Below are 17,665 nucleotides of genomic sequence, written 5' to 3'. Positions count from 1 at the left end.
TCAAAAAGGGAGAGGGCCACTGGTGGTAGAACTTGTGGGAGGATGAACCCTTTGGAATAGAAGGAAACAATCATATTCGGAAGATACTGTGAGATAAGAATCAACACGTCTTGGTCATACATGGATTGTAGAATGGGTAGGAGTCAGCAGAGGTGAGATTTAGAACCTGGGTGGCTCAGTGGGTTAAAGCCTCTGCCTTCAGCTCAGGTCATGATCCCAGAGTCCTAGGATCAAGCCCAGCAGCCAGCGGGCTCTCTGCTCCACGGAGAGCCTGCTTCCTCCTCTCTCTCTGCCTACCTCTCTGCCTCCTTGTGATCTCTGTCAAATAAATAAATAAAATCTTAAAAAAAAAAAAAACCTGCTCTGCGAAAACCTGGAGGTGTCATTGCACATACAAAAAAGAAAAGGAAGAATACTGATTTGAGAGGGAAGAGATGAGTGCAGTTGCCTTGTCATGTTCCTAAGATCGCTTTGAGAAATGGGCCTGGTAGTGTTTTGGAGCACAGAATTGGGAGTCTCCAGCACGATGAGACGTAAGCAGGTGAACTCCCTGAGGAAAAAGCTAGAAAAAGAAAAGAAGCCAGGCTTCAGGTAACCCAGCAACCACTCATACATGCACATTTCATCCTGATTCCTTCCTCATTATTCAACAAAACTTAGCAACACATAATTGCACGTTTTGTTCACGAGGGATAATTTCTAGGGTCTAAAACCCTGCCTTGCTTAGGGCGTGTGCTGGATAAATAACTGTTGATTGAATTCACTCACCTTTTGACAGACAATGAAATGGCTAAATATGGACACCAGTGGAGGAACGGGATGGGAGGGGATGGACAAGGGGCACAGGAGTCTTTAAACCTCATACATCTCCACTGTTGCAGAAGTGATTAGAGTGACCTCTAAAACACTTACTAAAGGGAAAATGAGGGTGAAAGAGTTAGGGACATGATAGAGATTTTTTTCTCCCGACTGTATTTTTTTCTATGACCTTCTAGAAAGAAGGATTGACAGCCATACTCTTCTTATTGATACATTTCCTATTTAACACTAGGTAATGATTCTTGGAAGAAAGGTAAAAGAAAGTACGATGGTTGTGATAAGAATGGAGAAAGGAGTATAAATTTAAATGATCAAACAAGAGTGAAGGTGACAAGTTCTGTATTTTCAAAACCTGAAATGGGGCTTGAATGGAAATGGGGAGAAGAGGATGAATGTCAAGGACAGAATTTTTGGTGGTAGCGCTGAGTAGGGCTTATTGGAGACTTACCTTATCTCAACCCCACCTGTACCAAATGGACTCAACCAGAGCCTTGCTTCTCCCAGTGTAGTCTGTGGGGCTGTGACTTGAGCCCTACCTGGGTGCCTGTCAGAAATGCAGACTCTCGGGCCCTGCCCCAGGCCTGCTGAATCATTTATTTTCAAATAAAAGTAGGCCTCGTTTTGTTTTTGTTTTTGTTTTTGTTTTTTTTTTAATATTTTATTTATTTGACAGAGAGAAATCACAACTAGGCAGAAAGGCAGGCAGAGAGAGAGGAGGAAGCAGGCTCCCTGTGGAGCAGATAGCCCGATGCGGGGCTCGATCCCAGGACCCTAGGATCATGACCTGAGCTGAAGGCAGAGGATTTAACCCACTGAGCCACCCAGGCGCCCCGTAGGCCTCGTTTTAATGCCGCAATTATGGTTCTTAGACATCGTACAGAAAATGAAATTAAGGAAAATGAAATCACTTAAAATACACAAGGGGTGCTTGTTATTAAAAGAATCCCATGCAGCAGCCTTTCAGAAACTGATAATTCCATGAATTATCTGTTCCCTCTCCACATCCCCTTTCCCTGGTCTGTGAGTTTACGTGTCGGCATCTACTGGGGTTTCTGTAAAGAAGGCACAAGAGAAGAGAAGCCATTCTTGGCCCATTCCCTTGGGAGGTGGCACACAGAAGTGGTAATAATTGAAGCAACGAGTCCTGAAGCGAGCAGAGATAAGGAATGATGATTATTACCATATCTGATTAAAGTAACAAGATCATTTTGGCAGATAGAATGTAATTAACCACTTTGGAATGTGGCCAAGTGATGATGGCTTCTCCCCGCCCTCCCTCTCCCTCCCCCTGCCCCCTTCTTTGACCTTAAATTAAATCTTGCTGGGGCTTCTCCCTGGATGATATTTAATAGGTTCAATCCTGGTGATGATATGTTTTCAGTGTCTTTGAGAAGATTAAGCACACAAGCAGGAGGTGAAGAGTTACACATCTCCATGGTGAAAATAGTGTAGAATTGAGATCAGATTCCCTTTATACCACAGTTTGGCACCCGCTGTCTGCTTCAGAAGCTTCAGATGTTCTGATGACATCTGAGAGGTGACATGGGTCAGGACGGTGTCTGGGGGACCTGGTGTTAGTGCTGGCTCTAGGCTGACTGCTAGCACAGGGAGCTCAGGGTTGCACATTTGTGATAAAAACAGGATCGGACTAGACAGTCAAGAAGGCTCCTTCCTGCTCTGACTTGAGAGCAGCTGATGAGGAACCCAGAGGTGTGGACGGTTAGCAGAGGGAGGCACTGATTATGTTCAAACAGCAGCTTGGAAGTGGTGATAAAGACCCAGAGGAGGCTGGCCTGCCCTCAGAGATCTTTTCCTTCATAATGCAAGCACACAGCCTCCACAAAGTGGCCCCTTGAAAAGTGACATTTTAATTCTTCAACCGTAGGTGGGTATTGAGCAAATCAGGTATAGTCAGTTACAGAGTATTTGGCAGTCATAATTTGAAGAATATTCACTATTTACTAACCTGCTTAGGATACACTCAAGTTTAAAAGTAATTTTCAGAATTATGTGCATAGTGTGATTATGTTATGATAAAAGCCGAAAAACTAAACCAACACAAAAAGCCAAAAAACCCCTGGGGGCTATAGAAAAGCCAGCAAAATGCTGTTGGTGGTTATTTAAGAGTCAGAGAATTCTCTGTCTCCTAAAAATATTGTTTTCCAAATTCTGTAGTGTGATTAGAATACCATTAAAAATGGCAGGCAGGGGTGGGGGAGAGCAAGATTGTGTGGAAAAGAAAAAGAATGTATAAAAACCAATAGGAAGGGGGCACCTGGGTGGCTCAGCGGGTTAAAGCCTCTGCCTTCAGCTCAGGTCATGATCCCGGGGTGCTGGGATCGAGCCCCGCATTGGGCTCTCTGCTTGGCTGGGAGCCTGCTTCCTCCTCTCTCTCTGCCTGTCTCTCTGCCTACTTGTAATCTCTATCTGTCAAATAAATAAATCTTTAAAAAAAAAAAAAACCAATAGGAAGGAAATTTGGTGTGAAAAGCCTTAAAGCCCTTCTTCCATAGACTTCACCAGAAGCCTGTTTGTGACCAACGTGCAAATTAGTTTTCAGTCCCTTCTGAATCAGAGGAGTCAAGCTAGAAGAGAAATGCACAAAGCATAGTACATTTTGTCTTCGTGTTTATGTATTTCTCTATCAGAGCCCTGTTGTGTTATTTCTACCATTATGGGCTGGCCCCTCTTGAGAGCTCTTTGGGGGCGGGAATTGCAGAGATGTTCAAATAACTGTTGAATTGGAATCCTAAATTGTTTGATGACCCTTTTCTAGAGAAGAGCTTTTTTTCTGTCCTAAAACCAGAGAAGCCTCCCTCAGATGTGTGCTATTAGTGAGCAGCAAGTGGCTAGAGAAAAAAAATCATATATTTCAGCATCTTCTCTCCTTTAAGCAATCCTCCAGACCGCTAGAAATTAGTGAAAGCTTTTCTCGTGTTTGCCTATGGAATGCATTGGCCAATGGAATCCATTCTTCTGTCCACATTAAATAGGATGTGTTTGGCCAGGACCTCTTTGTTGATTATCACTTCTGCTCACCAAGGCAGACAGACCTTAACCATCATAACACGGCCTTTGAATTTTATGGGAATAATGCATCAAGTTTAGTTCCAACAAACCAATTTATGGGAATAATACATCAAGTTTAGTTCTAACAATCCAATTTATGGGAATAATGCATCAAGTTTAGTTCTAACAAACCAATTTAGTTCTGTTTAATTAGTGCTGTAGAGCCTGGTAGAATATTTTTGTCACCCAATTGGCCTGGATTGCGGGTGGTTTCTTTTTCACTCCTCTAGCATGTGTGGACTGTAGCTGCTTTGTTCGTGGGTAATACAGGACTATACCTATATGCAGAGAACATTCATTCACTTTGCTCTGCACTGAAAATGGAATGGAGAAATAACGCTCCAGGCCTCGAGATTCAGTTATTTACAAGAAGCTGGATAGGCAGGGAAGAAATTGGTGAGAAAGTCTTGGAATTTGCATTAATCTGAACCTCAGAACCATGCTAGAGGTCAGAAGACATTGGGGTCCATATATACAATGGAATGTTACACAGCCATCAGAAAGGATGAACACCCAACTTTTGCATCAACATGAATGGGACTGGAGGAGATTATGCTGAGTGAAATAAGTCAAGCAGAGAAAGTCAATTATCCTATGGTTTCACCTACTTGTAGAACATAAGGAATAACATGGAGGACATTAGGAGAAGGAAAGGAGAAGTGAAGAGAGGAAAATTGGAGCGGGAGATGAACCATGAGAAACTGGACTCCGAAAAACAAACTGAGGGTTTTGGATGGGAGTGGGGTAGGTATTAAGGCAGGCACATGGGTGTTATACACAAACGAAGACTCATGGAAGCACTACATCAAAAACGAATGATATACTGTATGGTGACTAATATAACAAAAAAATACCTTATTGTGATAATTCATTCCAAGAACCTTTATATTTTAATAGAGACCTCTCATTTGCATCCCATATACTCATTGGAACATGCTCTTGGGGTAGCCTCAGGTGGCATATAAGAGAAAAGGAAATAGTCACCTAAAATGTATGTAAGAAATTCAGAATGCCAAGTAGGAAGGGATCTTCAAGACCATCTGTGATTCTCTGGTTTTAAAGTGTGATACTCAAAACCCAGGGAGTAAAATTATCTGCTGACGGCTGTCGAATTTCTCCACACCCGATGAGGATAACCCTGTCTTCTGCTAATCCAGTGATCTTTTCAGTAGGGCCTGTTGCATCTGTGTAAGATTTGTGGAGCATCCTGAAATTAACCTACAAATCAAGTTGCGATGATCCAAAGAAAGAAATACACAAAAGTGTGAACAGTATGATTATTTTATGGATTTCCTTTTGAAGCCTAAGTGCGGAATAGCAAATAGAGGCTACCTAGAGAAAGAAATCCCCCTGTGGGGAAGCTCAGCACCACATAGCTTTTCTTTTCCTTTTTTTTTTTTTTTTTAACCACATAGCTTTTCAAATGAGAAGGTTGTACTGTGTGACTAACCTGAATTCTTCATGCTGACGTTTCGGCCGCTTTCCTTCTGTACATCCTCTAGTCGATAGCTCCTAGTAATGAAGTTGGTCTATTGATTTGCTGCAAGTGAGTCCTTTATTGTGGCCCGTTCTGTTTGCTAGTGTGAATTAAAGATTTTAATGAAAATCTTTGAGACTGTTCAAGAGAAGAGGATTAATTTATTCAGCCAAGAGGATTCTCCAGGTTTTCCTGTAGGCAGGAACTCTAAGCCGTTGAATCTGTAATGGACTGCTTTAAAATAAAGAACGATGACATTGAACACTGAATGCTCTTTATGTTTTATGGATGTTTTCCACCTACATTCTCAGAACCTTAGGATTGCATGTTTTTACTTTAACAAGAAGCTGTTAGTGAAAAGGTATTCGAAACCAGGCTAAGTAGCAGCAGGCCGTGGATATGTATATTTCAGGCTAATTGTTTCAGTGATATGTTTAGAGACTTTGTAGTTTTTACTTAAAGGTTGCATATATTCTCCCAGTGCCTGAGAATTAGGGCAGGCACACAAAACCAAATTAATTCAAGTTCCAACCTGAGAAATATGTTCTTTCTGGTTTTCCGGAATCAGTACCAAAATGTATCACTATAAATATTCACATGGTCTCCGTGCTTATTATTTGCATGCAGACTTAGATGGAAAACTTCCTGTGAAAGGTCTGGATTAACCCTGCATGTCTGGGATGAGGGGATGGAATTAAATACAGAACAATATGTGGCAATCATGTCTGTAATCATGTCTATAAATCATGTAGAATTATCAGAGTTTATGGTGAATGGGAAAGAGAATTCCTTTTATGCAATTTAGAACATGAACTCTTGTCTTTTAAGTGTACCATTAATATTGGTCCTTTCAGTGCTCTGGTTCAAATGGAAACCTGGAAACATTCTCTATTAAAAGTCAGCGTGGAGTCACAAATGAAGACAAATTAGCCTCTGATTTTTTTTTTTATATACGTGGTATATCATGAATGTAAGAATAAGAAATATTGATTCCTTATCTTCTTTTTCAGCTACTCAGTGACTGTGCAGGAGTCCTACCCACATCCCTTTGATCAGATCTACTACACTAGCTGCACTGACATTCTGAACTGGTTTAAATGCACACGGCACAGGTAATCAAAGCTCAGGTGTATTTATGAGTTTGGCTAACTGGGAAGGACTGTAGTGCGGAAAATTAAATATTTGATACGATGTGTCCATTCGTCTCATGAATAGTTATTGAGTGCTTGCTATTATCCTAGCCTTGTTCCAAATCATAGGAGTTATATAGAAAAAGCAAAATTGTTTCTGTGCCCTTGAGGAGCTTACAGAGACAGTGTCTACTAGTTACCATCCTTTGGTTAGCAAGAATTCATGCAGCTTTTGTGTGGTGCATAAATGGGAGAGACCCTCTTGAATATGGACATCACTAGGTACCGAGACACTCAAATTCCAGCATATGTGTCTACTTGATTATCTGACTCAATTTAGACTTAATCGTTTTTTAAGAGAGAGAGAGAGAGTGCATCACATACATGCATTGGGGAGTTGGGGGGAGAGGCAGAGGGAGAGAGAGAATCTTAAGCAGAATCCACATCAGCACAGAGCCTGATGAGGGGCTCGATCTGAGCTGAAATCAAGTGTCAGATGCTTAACCACTGAGTCATCCAGTTGTCCTTAGACCAACTTAAATGTGACCTCAATGTAAGGCACATAATTTTTTTCTATAAATGTGAAAACAGAAAAGGAAAACACCTTAAGTATTAACGTTACTATGGAAGGGAACTGTAATACCTTACTTTTATTTGTAAAATGCTTTCAGTGGTGTGAGTCATGGGTCTAAATATGACACCTGTTGGTTTATGCTGCATTAAACATTAGGCTTAATATTATTTTTTCAGACATTCCTTATTTACTTTATCTAAACAAGTATTCCCTTCCTGCCCACTCTCTTCCCTTACTCAGGCCTTATTTTTCATCACACCATATAATCATTACCAGTCATTGTATGACATATTTATTTGTTTAATATGGATCTTACTTAAGTCCTGTAGGTCTGTCTTCCCCAGTAGAATATAAGTTCCTTGAGGGCAAGGCTTTATATTTTTGCTCATCATGAGTTATTTCCCCAGTGCCCAGAGTAGTGCCTGGAATAGAGTAAGTGCTCAGTAAACATGTGTTGTATAGATAAATCAGTGAATGAATGAAGCTTTAGTTAAATGAGGGTCGTTTGTCTATAACCTTCTATTTTATAGTGGGATGAGACTGCATTGTCATAGATTTTTCAAGGAATTCTCTGAATTCTTCTTTTAAAACATATGTAAGTAAAGGATAATTAGATCAGTGTCATATCTGAAATTATTTTTAAAGATTTTATTTATTTATTTGAAAGAGAGAATGAGAGCATGAGCGGGGGGTGGGCAGATGGAGAAGTAGGCTCCCTGCCGAGCAAGGAACCCTGCATGTGGCTCGATCCTAGGGCCCTGGGATCATGACCTGAGCCAAAGGCAGACACTTAACTGACTGAGCCACCCATGTCCTCATCATATCTGAAATTAATCAATACTTTCCAAGGTATCTCAAGATAAGTGAAATAGGAAAGTCACGAAACTTCTGATCCCTTAAAATAAAGTATAGGTTGACTAAATGGGCAATTTTAATAAATTCTTAAACAAAAAGATAAGAGCGTAATATTGGTCAAGACATGTAATACCTGTTCCTTCTACCTATTTTGGAATACTTCGCTTTTCATACCTTTATTATATTTAATAGCTCTTCTGTATCAAAATATAAATTCCTTATTCCTAATCAAATTGCCCGTCCAAAAAAGCAACAATGTGATTTTTTCCTTCCATGCAGAATCAGTTATCGGACAGCCTACCGGCATGGGGAGAAGACTATGTATAGGCGCAAATCCCAGTGTTGTCCTGGATTTTATGAAAGCAGGGAAATGTGTGTCCGTAAGTAAGACATTTATCCCCTTGTGGGCAGCTTGTGTTTCCCAGTGCTGGTGTGCACTTGTGAATGGCAGCTGAGAGGGAGGCCCGGGTAGGTGGGGCAGCTTGGACCATTCCCTGTCGCCCTTGGCTGCTACTTTCCTGGTCTACGGAATGAGAGAAGCATTGCTTTGTCCCTCTGTCCTATCAAAAATCTCCACATGAGTGTATGAGTGTCTCTTGAGGAGAAAATAGATGTTATAGAAGGATGATTTAAGGCCGGATGTCTCAGTGTTAATTACCGTTTTGCAATAAATGTCTCTTTGGAAACTGGTCAAGGAGTCACTAGACTCAGGTCACAGAAGAGAACAGAGGCAGGACTTCCCCGCAGCAGCTGACCGGAGTCCCGAGGCAGCTTCTGAGAGGCCACTGTGTTCTTTTCTGGTGCACAGAATGATGACGCTTACAAAAAGCAGAGGAGCTTTCACACTAAGAAACAGCTCTAAGTCTGGGTCACAAAGTAGACCTTCTTCTTTGTCATTTTCTGTCTCCCCCCCCATCTCACCAATTAATTCTGAAATGTTTCAGGGGAAGTTGGAGATTTTATGATGCACTTTAGAAGACTGTGGAATTTCATGTGCAATTAAGTTTGCAACTAAGGTTTCTTTCCATTGTGTTTAGGATGTAGAGAAGAGAGGTCAATAGAAAGGGGTGTATTCAAATATTTTGGCTCCACACACAGCTAGAGGGGCAGCATTGCTTTCCGAGCTGAGGCACTGGTGTTGAGTAGCATCGAGAGAGACAAGGTTCTGCTCTAAACTGAAGACATTAGGAATGGTTGGACACATCCTGGCTTAAAAGAGCTGGGTAATGTAGCCCTGGGTGACTTTGGCGAAGCCCTTTATACCTCTTTGACACTCCTTTGATCTCAAGTGCAGAGAGGACTTAAATGGATAGTATATGTGTCCTCTTTCTTCCAATGACTGGATTCTATTATTTTTTTTTTAAGATTTTATTTATGTATTTTAGAGAGAGAGAGAGAACAGGGGAAAGGGGGAGAGGGAGAGAGAATCCACAAGCAGACACCCTGCTGAGCATAGAGCCTAATGCAGGACTTGACTCCAGTCTCAATCCCAGGACTCTGAGATGATGTCCCAAGCTGAAATCAAGAGTTGGCCACTTAACTGACTGAGCCACCCAGGTGCCCCTGGATTCTTTTTTTTATAGGAACGGGTGCAGTTCCTCAGCTTTGATTTAGAGCTGGGGCTCTATGTCATAATAAATGTTCACAGAAAAAACTAGAAAATGTAACAAGTGAAAAGGAAAGAAAAGAAAGAAAAAGAAAAGAAAGTAAAAGAGAAAAGAAAATAAAGGGAAAAAAGAAAAAAGAGAAGAAAAGAAAAGAAAAATACAGTGTGAATATCTTTCTTGGTCAGTAAATGTACTTCTGTAACATATTGCAAATGTCAGTGTGTTACTGAATTATAGATTATTAGCAAATTTCAGCTGTTGAATATTTATGTGATTTCCATGTTTTACCTATTATGAACTGCTGTAGAAGACATTATTGTGGTTAAATCTTTGTTCATCCCCTTAATGAATAGGTAAGGATAAATTCCTAGAAGTAAAATTGCTGGGTCAGAGGTATACATGTATTTTTCAGATGTTTGGTGTGTTTCCACTTTATGTGGGATTGCTTTTTCTTATCCCTGTGCCAATTTTCCCTTTACTAATATTTTCTTAATTGCATGTCTTTGATTAATAAGGATGCTGAATAAGAAAAATTACATGTTTATAATCAAACATCTTGGAGGATAATCACTAACTGATCTCTGTGGCCCAGGCTGATGGGAATTTTCCAAGGAAAGCCCTGAGTGCACACAGGAGCACAGGGGTAGGGGGTGGACCTCAGCTGTCTCAGACAGCCACTTTACCCAGAAGCTTCAGGGTAGCATTATCTTGGTGCCCATGCTGGGGCTCAAACTTATAAGAACAATGGTCAGTACAGTAAAGGAGTGGTTCTATCTCCCAAGGTTCATTTCTATTACCCATGTGCCAGAAGTCGCATATAAAGTCAAGAAGTGACACAGAGCCTGGAGGGCTACCTTCTGGTCATACCTTCTTTCCTTGAAGGCTCGCACATGGGAAGCTAGATTTTACTGGCAAGCTGGTGTGAGACCATGGATCCAAGCAGGGTCGGTCGGTGTTTAGAGCTTCATGGTCCGTGCCTTCCAGAACCCAGCACCTCTGTCATTTCGTTCAGTACTGCGGCCCATCTCAGGATGCCGGGCAATTCCTCAACCCCATCATACCCGAATATTATAATGGTAAAAATAACTTTTCCTGTATCTCAAACTAGGCCGCAGGTTGCAAGATGTCCTCCTGACTGCTTGGATGGCTATCTCTAGCATTTGCTTCTAAAATTTTTCTTTTTCTAAGCCTTTCAACCAATCAACTGCCCCTGGAGACTGAAACATTTCTCTTTTAGATATGTTAATATATTTAAGCAGCTCTCTGTCTGGTCTCAGAGGCCTGGGAGTTATTTGGTCTCTTTAAGGGTATTTTGCATCTCTCCACTCTGATGTGTTGATTTCATAGCTTAACCCCAGAGGACACTCAAGCTTCCCTTACTTCCTTGTTCCTGGAGATGCCTCGGGTCAATCTTCTCTGCCCTCAATAGCCAGTACCAGTGAGTCACCCTTGTGGATAGGGAAGGAGGAGAGAACACAGGATTCTCTTTTTTTCAGTTAGGTTTTGCTGTTGGGCACCTAGCGTAGTCACCATTGTTAACTGTTTTCAGTTACCAGAAGGAATAGAAACACAGGAATCAGTAATAATTTTAGTTTAATTTTTGGTAGTAAATTTTCCTAGAAGACAAAAAAGGACGATTTCATGCAACTACATACTTGCATTTGAAAAGAAGTTTCCTTCAGGTAGCTGGAGTAACTCCTTCCGGAGAGCCAGCTCCATCCTCCCATTTCCTCCCACCCCCTCCTTCCTCTTGCCAACGACAAAGCATATCTCCTAGACTCAGACTATACAGAAGCTGCTGGTTGGCAGAGTATACTCTGAGTGTGTTCAGAAGATAGATTATGTCATTAGGCAGGAAGAATCGAATCAGAAAATATAGTGTATGGTGTTGGAATCTGGGTGGGGAAAAATGGTTGGAAAAATTTCCATAAGGCAAATATCATTAGATGTGATGATGTCTATGATTTCTTGATGAGGTTTTCACCTGTTCCTAAAAATAAACTTTTTACGTTTATTCAACTTCCAGGGTTACTCTTCTAGCCTAATCTTGTGTTTAATTACTCTTGATTTAGAGAAATTAAAATGTTAATGAAGAAATGCCCAGAGGAATGAAATGGATTTAGTACGTGTGTGTCTGTCTGTACATTGTATGTGTATATAGGTTTGTGGTGTGTGTAACATGTATGTGTAGACATGATTTTTTGTTATCTGTTAACTTTTCAAATTTGAGTATAGTTGACACATGGTGTTATGTTAGTTTCAGGTGTGATTCACATAGTGATTCAACTTCTCTATACGTTATGCTCTGCTTACCACAAACTTAGCCACCATCTGTCGCTATAGAATGCAATTCCAGTATCACTGAGTACATCTCCTGCGCTGTGCCTTCTATTCCTGTGACTGATTCCCTCCATAACTGGCAGCCTGTATGTCCCTTTCCCCTTCACCCGTTTGCCTGTCCTTCCACCCACTTTCCTCTGGCAACCATCAGTTTGTTCTCTGTATTTATAGGTCTGATTTTACTTTTTTGTTGTTCATTCATTCATTTTGTTTTTTAGATACCATACACAGTGAAATCTCTGGTATTTATCTTTCTCTTTCTGACTGATTTCACTGAGCACAATACTCTGTAGGTCCATCCATGTTGTTATAAATGGCAAAATCTCGTCCTTTTCTTTGGCTGTATGATATTCCATTGTGTGTGTACTTGTGTGTGTGTGTGTGTGTGTGTGTGTGTGTGTGTGTGTGCGTGTGCGCATGTGTGCCCCATCTTCTTTATCCACTCTTTTTTTTTAAAGATTTCATTCCTTTTGTGGCTGAGTAATATTCCATTGTATTTATATATCACATTTCTTTTATCCATTTGTTCATCAATGGACACTAGGTTGTTTCTGTCTCTTGGGTTTTATAATTAAGGCTATTATATACATAGGGGTGTAGATACCTTTATGAGGTGGTGTTTTTGTTGCCTTCCAATAAATACCCAGAAAGGGAATTGCTGAATCATATGGTATTTCTATTTTTAATTTTCTGATGAACCGCCCTGCTGTTTTTCACAGTGGCTCTCTCAGCTTTCATTCCTACCAATAGTGCACGGGTTCCCTTTACTCCACATCCTCGCCAGCACTTGTTATTTCTGGTCTTTAGGATAATAGCTATTTTAACAAGTGGAGATGATATCTTTTCGTGGTCTTGATTTGTGTTTCCCCACTGATTAGTGATGATGAGCACTTTTTCATATTGGCCACCTGTATGTCTTCTTTGGAGAAATGTCTGTTCTGATCCTCTGCCCACTTTTTAATATGATTTTTTTTTTCTATTCAGTTGTATGAGTCTTTATATACTTGGGATACCCCTTATCAGATTTATGATTTATAAATGTTTTCTTTTATTAGTAGGTTGCTTTTCATTTTCTTGATGATTTCCTTTGTGGTGCAGAGCCTTCTTAATTTGATGGAGTCCCACTTGTTTATTTTAATTTTTGTTGCCTTTGTTTTTGGTATCATATCTATAAACTTACAACTACGATTGATGTTAAGAAGCTTACTGCCTGTATTTTCTTCTAGGAGTTTTATGCTTTCGGTATCATGGTCAAGTCTTTAATCCATTTTGAGTTTGTTTTTGTGTGTGATGAAAGACAATTGTCTGGTTTCATTCTTTACATGTGGCTGTCCAGTGTTCCCAACACCATTTATTAAAGAGACTGTCTTTTCCTCATTATACATTTGTGGCTCCTTTGTCGTAAATTAATTGACCATGTATGCATGGGTTTATTTCTGGGCTCTCTTCTGTTTCATTGATCTCGTGTGTCTATTTTTATGCCAATACCATACTAATTTGATTACTCTAGTTCCAAATCAGGAAGCATAATGCCTCCAACTTTGTTCTCATTTCTCAAGATTGCTTTGGCTGTTTGGGGTCTTTTGTGGTTTCACACAAATTTCAGGATTGTTTGTTCTGTTTCCATGAAAAATATCATTGGAATTTTGATAGGGATTGTGTTGAATCTGTAGGTGGCTTTGGTGCTTTGGGTTTTTAAATAATATTAATTTTTCTAATCCATAGCATGAGATATCTGATATATTAAAGTTATGAATATAAAAACCTGGTGTTTCTTATACCAAATTCAGCCTATGGATGTTCTATTCATCAGTCTAACAAACTCTTACAAACACAATGAAGGGCTTCTAACTAATGTTTTACAAATTTAAACACTATCAAGTTTTTAAAATGGAATTTATGCTTTTTTTTGAATTTATGCTTTTAAAATGGAAGAAACATTATAGAGTTTGATTGTCTCACACATTTCTTTATTGAATTTAAAATATTCACAAGGCTGAAATATAGTTAGTTACCCCCTAAGAAAATAATTATGTCATCTCTTGTTTTTGCTTTACCGTTACAAAAAAATTTTGGTGTATCTTCTCAGTTTGCTTAAGTTTTTAATTAATTAATTTGTTTTCTTCAATTGTAGTAAAAAAAATGCATAGCATGAAATTTCCCATCTTCCTAATTTTTAAGTGTATTATTCAGTGGTATTGTTTATTTACTTTGTTATGCAACAGATCCCTAGAACTTTTTCATCTTTTAACACTGAAACTCTATACTTATTAAATCTTAATTCCCCCTCTTCCCTTATCCAGCCCTTGGCCATCCACCTTTTAACTTCTTTCTGTTGCTGGGGTTTTGCTACTTTAGAGACTTTATGTGAGTGGAATTATATAGTCTTGTCCTTTTATGACAGACTTATTTCACTGAGTATCATGTCCTCGAGCTTCATCCATGTTGTACCCTTTGTTAGAAATTCTTTTCCTAAGCCTACATAATATTCCTTTGTATTATTTTCTGAAGTTTTTGAAAGCAGGCAACATTGTCCTTGATTACTACCTTGGTAGAAGATACTGAGCCCATTGTCCATATTCCTGAAATTTGAGACTTATCAAGTCCTAGTCCTATTTTTCAGGTTAGGTTAGAACCATCAACCCAGTTGGTGTCCCTGTTTGATTGAATTTGACATATTACTTAGTCATTAAAATATATAAATGTATTTTTGGCCTAACTTTACTATGGTAATTGCTACAATTATGATTTATTTCTTTTCATTTTTTTTTCATATTTTATGACACCTATCTCTTGTAAATATTAAAATTATATCTGATTGCATCTTGCAAATCTTGTGGCTATGTTTGAATGTGAAGTCATAACCTCTCAGGTCATCTTGTTCATGCTCTTCCATCTTGCCTTGATGCTGGTCCCATATATAGTCTGAAGTTTACAAGAGTGGCAGTTGTGTGTCTCTTCTTCCAGGGTATTAGTTTCCTCTATAAATAGATCAGCAGTCCCCAGATACTTTGCATTTTCCATCTTCTCAAACACCCCACCCCTATGTATATATATTCCATGCGGTTCCCTAATTTAGAATTTTGGTCTTGTTCCTAAAGTGAAAAGATGAGTAACACAAATTCACCTAAATGTAGTGGTCAAATGTAATTGACCAAGATTATGTATTAACATCTATTTCTCCCTCATTATTTTGCCTCCCTCATTGATCCTTTCTCCCTTCCTTCCTATCTACCTACCAATTCACCCATCCGATTATTAGACACTGAAATAAGTTAGTGGATGCATGAGCATCAGTTTGTATCTCACTTTGTACCTGTGAGTGATTCATAAGATAAATTAGATAGGATTCTGGGACAAAAGGCATGCATGTTGTATCACTAAGGATCAGGTTCAGCTATAAGATAACAGTTTGTTTCTTTCTCACATTGGAGCCTAGAGTTGGGTAACCGAGTAGAGTCTTAAGCAATGTTTACTTCTCTGCTCCACCATCTCTAGGGTGCAGGCTTCATCTTCATATACCATTGTGGATCTTCACATATCTATCCTGGTCCCAAAGCAATGGATGGAAGAGATGGGAGAAGGGGCAAATGGCAATGCCAGCTGTCTGTTTTTTGTTTTTGTTTTGTTTTGTTTTGGTTTTTTTTTTAGGATTTTACTTATTTATTTATTTGAGAGAGAAAGCATGAGCAGGGGGAGGAGGCAGAGGGAAAGGGAGAAGCAGACTCCCCAACGAGCAGGGAGCCCGATGCAGGGCTCAATCCCAGGACCCTGGGATCGTGACCTTAGCTGAAGGCAGACGCTTAACTGACTGAGCCACCCAATATTTCCAGCTGTCTTTTAAAGAAGGTTCTTTTAAAGAAAAGTAAGCACATTCCATTTCCACTTTGTCACAGTATGCCCTGACCTGCAAGAGCATTTTAATTCTGAATGGTCAAGGACCCAGTAAAAATATTTTTTTGTTGGAAGGAAATAATGGATATGAGGATACAGGAGCCATCTGAGCCACATTTTAAGATTTTATGATATAAACTACCAAATTGCTGTCCAAACAGGTTGTAACAACTTGCTTGTCCACTAAAAGTATATGAAGATATCCTCTTCTCCATATCCTCACCAACACTAGATAATACTATTGCTTTCGGCTTGTTGGGGGAAAATGGTATCTGCCTTCTTATGCATTCCCATAAGTACCAGTGAAGGTGTTCTCTCCAGAAACATACATTTATTAGCAATTTGTAATTTGGTTCCAAGGATGAGCATAGTCTAGGGGCTACAGTGAGACTGTTTTGTTCATCCTTTCCCTTCTCACCCCAGAGTTCCCCAGGTCCCCCTTTTCCCAAGACCTTAACTGTTGGCAGCTCCAGGGATGGTGTGGAGCCAGGGTGGCCTTTTACCTTCTCCCCGCAGCTCCCTCCATGAGCACTGAGGAAAGAGGAATAGTCTATGGTCCTCTGGCAGGAAGGGCAGCTTGAAGCAGCCCAAGCCTAAATGCAGCGGTGTGCTGGTCCGTGGAAAGAAGCTGAGATCCAGACTCACGATGTTTATGGTGCCACAGTTGTGGAATAAATGAGCGTTTGAGACAGCTCTAAGGGTCTTACCATTATTCCCAACATTGGAATTTCAGGATGATGTGTTTGGAGTACATACAACTGATTTCCAAACACATACTTGAAACCGACTTCTTAGCAAGTAGGACTCTCCTATAGATTTCAGTTCATGATACTAGGAAAATCCCACAGGAAAAGCAGCCACAGAGTGGGAAGTTGATGCTTCTCCCTCCGTGGGAAGGATTGGTTAATTCCAGGGCAAGGCTGGCCTTATGTTCTCACTCCCATGTCCTAGGTTTCACCTTGACTGATGACAGGGACTGCAATTAGGGACTGAGCCGAGCTGCTTGGGGCAGCATGAGAATGGACAAAGGACATGGCCAGGGTTCCCTTCTCCAGGCCGGCTCCCATGCTTTTGCCTCAGATGCCCAGTGTCCTGCTGGATGCTCCTGCAAAAGAAGGGACTATCTTGAGACCTGTCTCCTTTTGTGGGGGACTTAACTCTGCCTTTCTGTTTTTGTTAGATGGGGAAGGTCAAGTGCTAAGTTCAAATTAAAGCTGTAATGGGGGCATTATAGGCAGTGTGGCTTGTGAGGAAGACCTAGGAAGACTGGGTCATCCACTCTATTGCCTCGTAGACCAACCCTGATGGTGGAAGATCAGTTCCCATGGATGTGCCCTGCATGTCTTTGGCATTCATTAAGAGAACTCTGGAACTGTAAACAAGAAGCCTTAACTCCCACACACTGAACAGTATATGATTTCCTGTTCTTAGTAGAGACCAGTGTGACAATTGATTACCATAGCAGTGAATGAATATTCACAGCTGATTTTTGACTTGGCCAATTTTATGAAAAACAGAACTGGTTGTAGGGGAATAAGGGGCTAGAACTGTGGTTGCTGTTTATATAAAAAAATAATTACTGCAAATGTACTTTATTCTTGTTTGAATGTCATGCTTCAGTAAACAATGGGTTTTATACCAAATTTGGGGTTAAGGGCTTAAAGACATCTATAGCTCACTCATGCAGGACTATTTTTCTTCCAGGAAGCAGATAGACCACATAGGTGGCACTTAACACAACCCATACATTTCCCCTCTTTCCTTTCCTTTCTTTTCCTTTCCTTTCTTTTCCTTTCCTTTCCTTTCCTTTCCTTTCTTTCCTTTCCTTTCTTTCTTTTCTTCCTTCTTTCTTTCTTTCTGTCTTTGTACTAGAATATTACATTATGCTAAACTGAAATCA

The 17,665-nt window shown here is 40.1% G+C and overlaps 1 protein-coding gene across 3 annotated transcripts in view; it reads left to right on the top strand.

Annotated features, from left to right (window-relative positions):
• MEGF10 (multiple EGF like domains 10) overlaps positions 1-17,665 on the top strand; it is a 212,602-nt gene that overhangs the window by 81,871 nt on the left and 113,066 nt on the right. For all 3 annotated transcript variants that reach the window (XM_046000699.1, XM_046000698.1, XM_046000697.1), the window contains 2 exons: positions 6,376-6,477; positions 8,204-8,304. In XM_046000699.1, the coding sequence (XP_045856655.1) occupies positions 6,376-6,477; positions 8,204-8,304 (203 nt within the window). The remainder of the gene's footprint in view (positions 1-6,375; positions 6,478-8,203; positions 8,305-17,665) is intronic.

This window comes from Meles meles, chromosome 3 (assembly GCF_922984935.1).
Source record: "Meles meles chromosome 3, mMelMel3.1 paternal haplotype, whole genome shotgun sequence".
Classification (NCBI taxonomy): domain Eukaryota; kingdom Metazoa; phylum Chordata; class Mammalia; order Carnivora; family Mustelidae; genus Meles; species Meles meles.
Note: the sequence above shows the minus strand (reverse complement) of the source record. Positions and strands in the feature narration are given on the sequence as shown.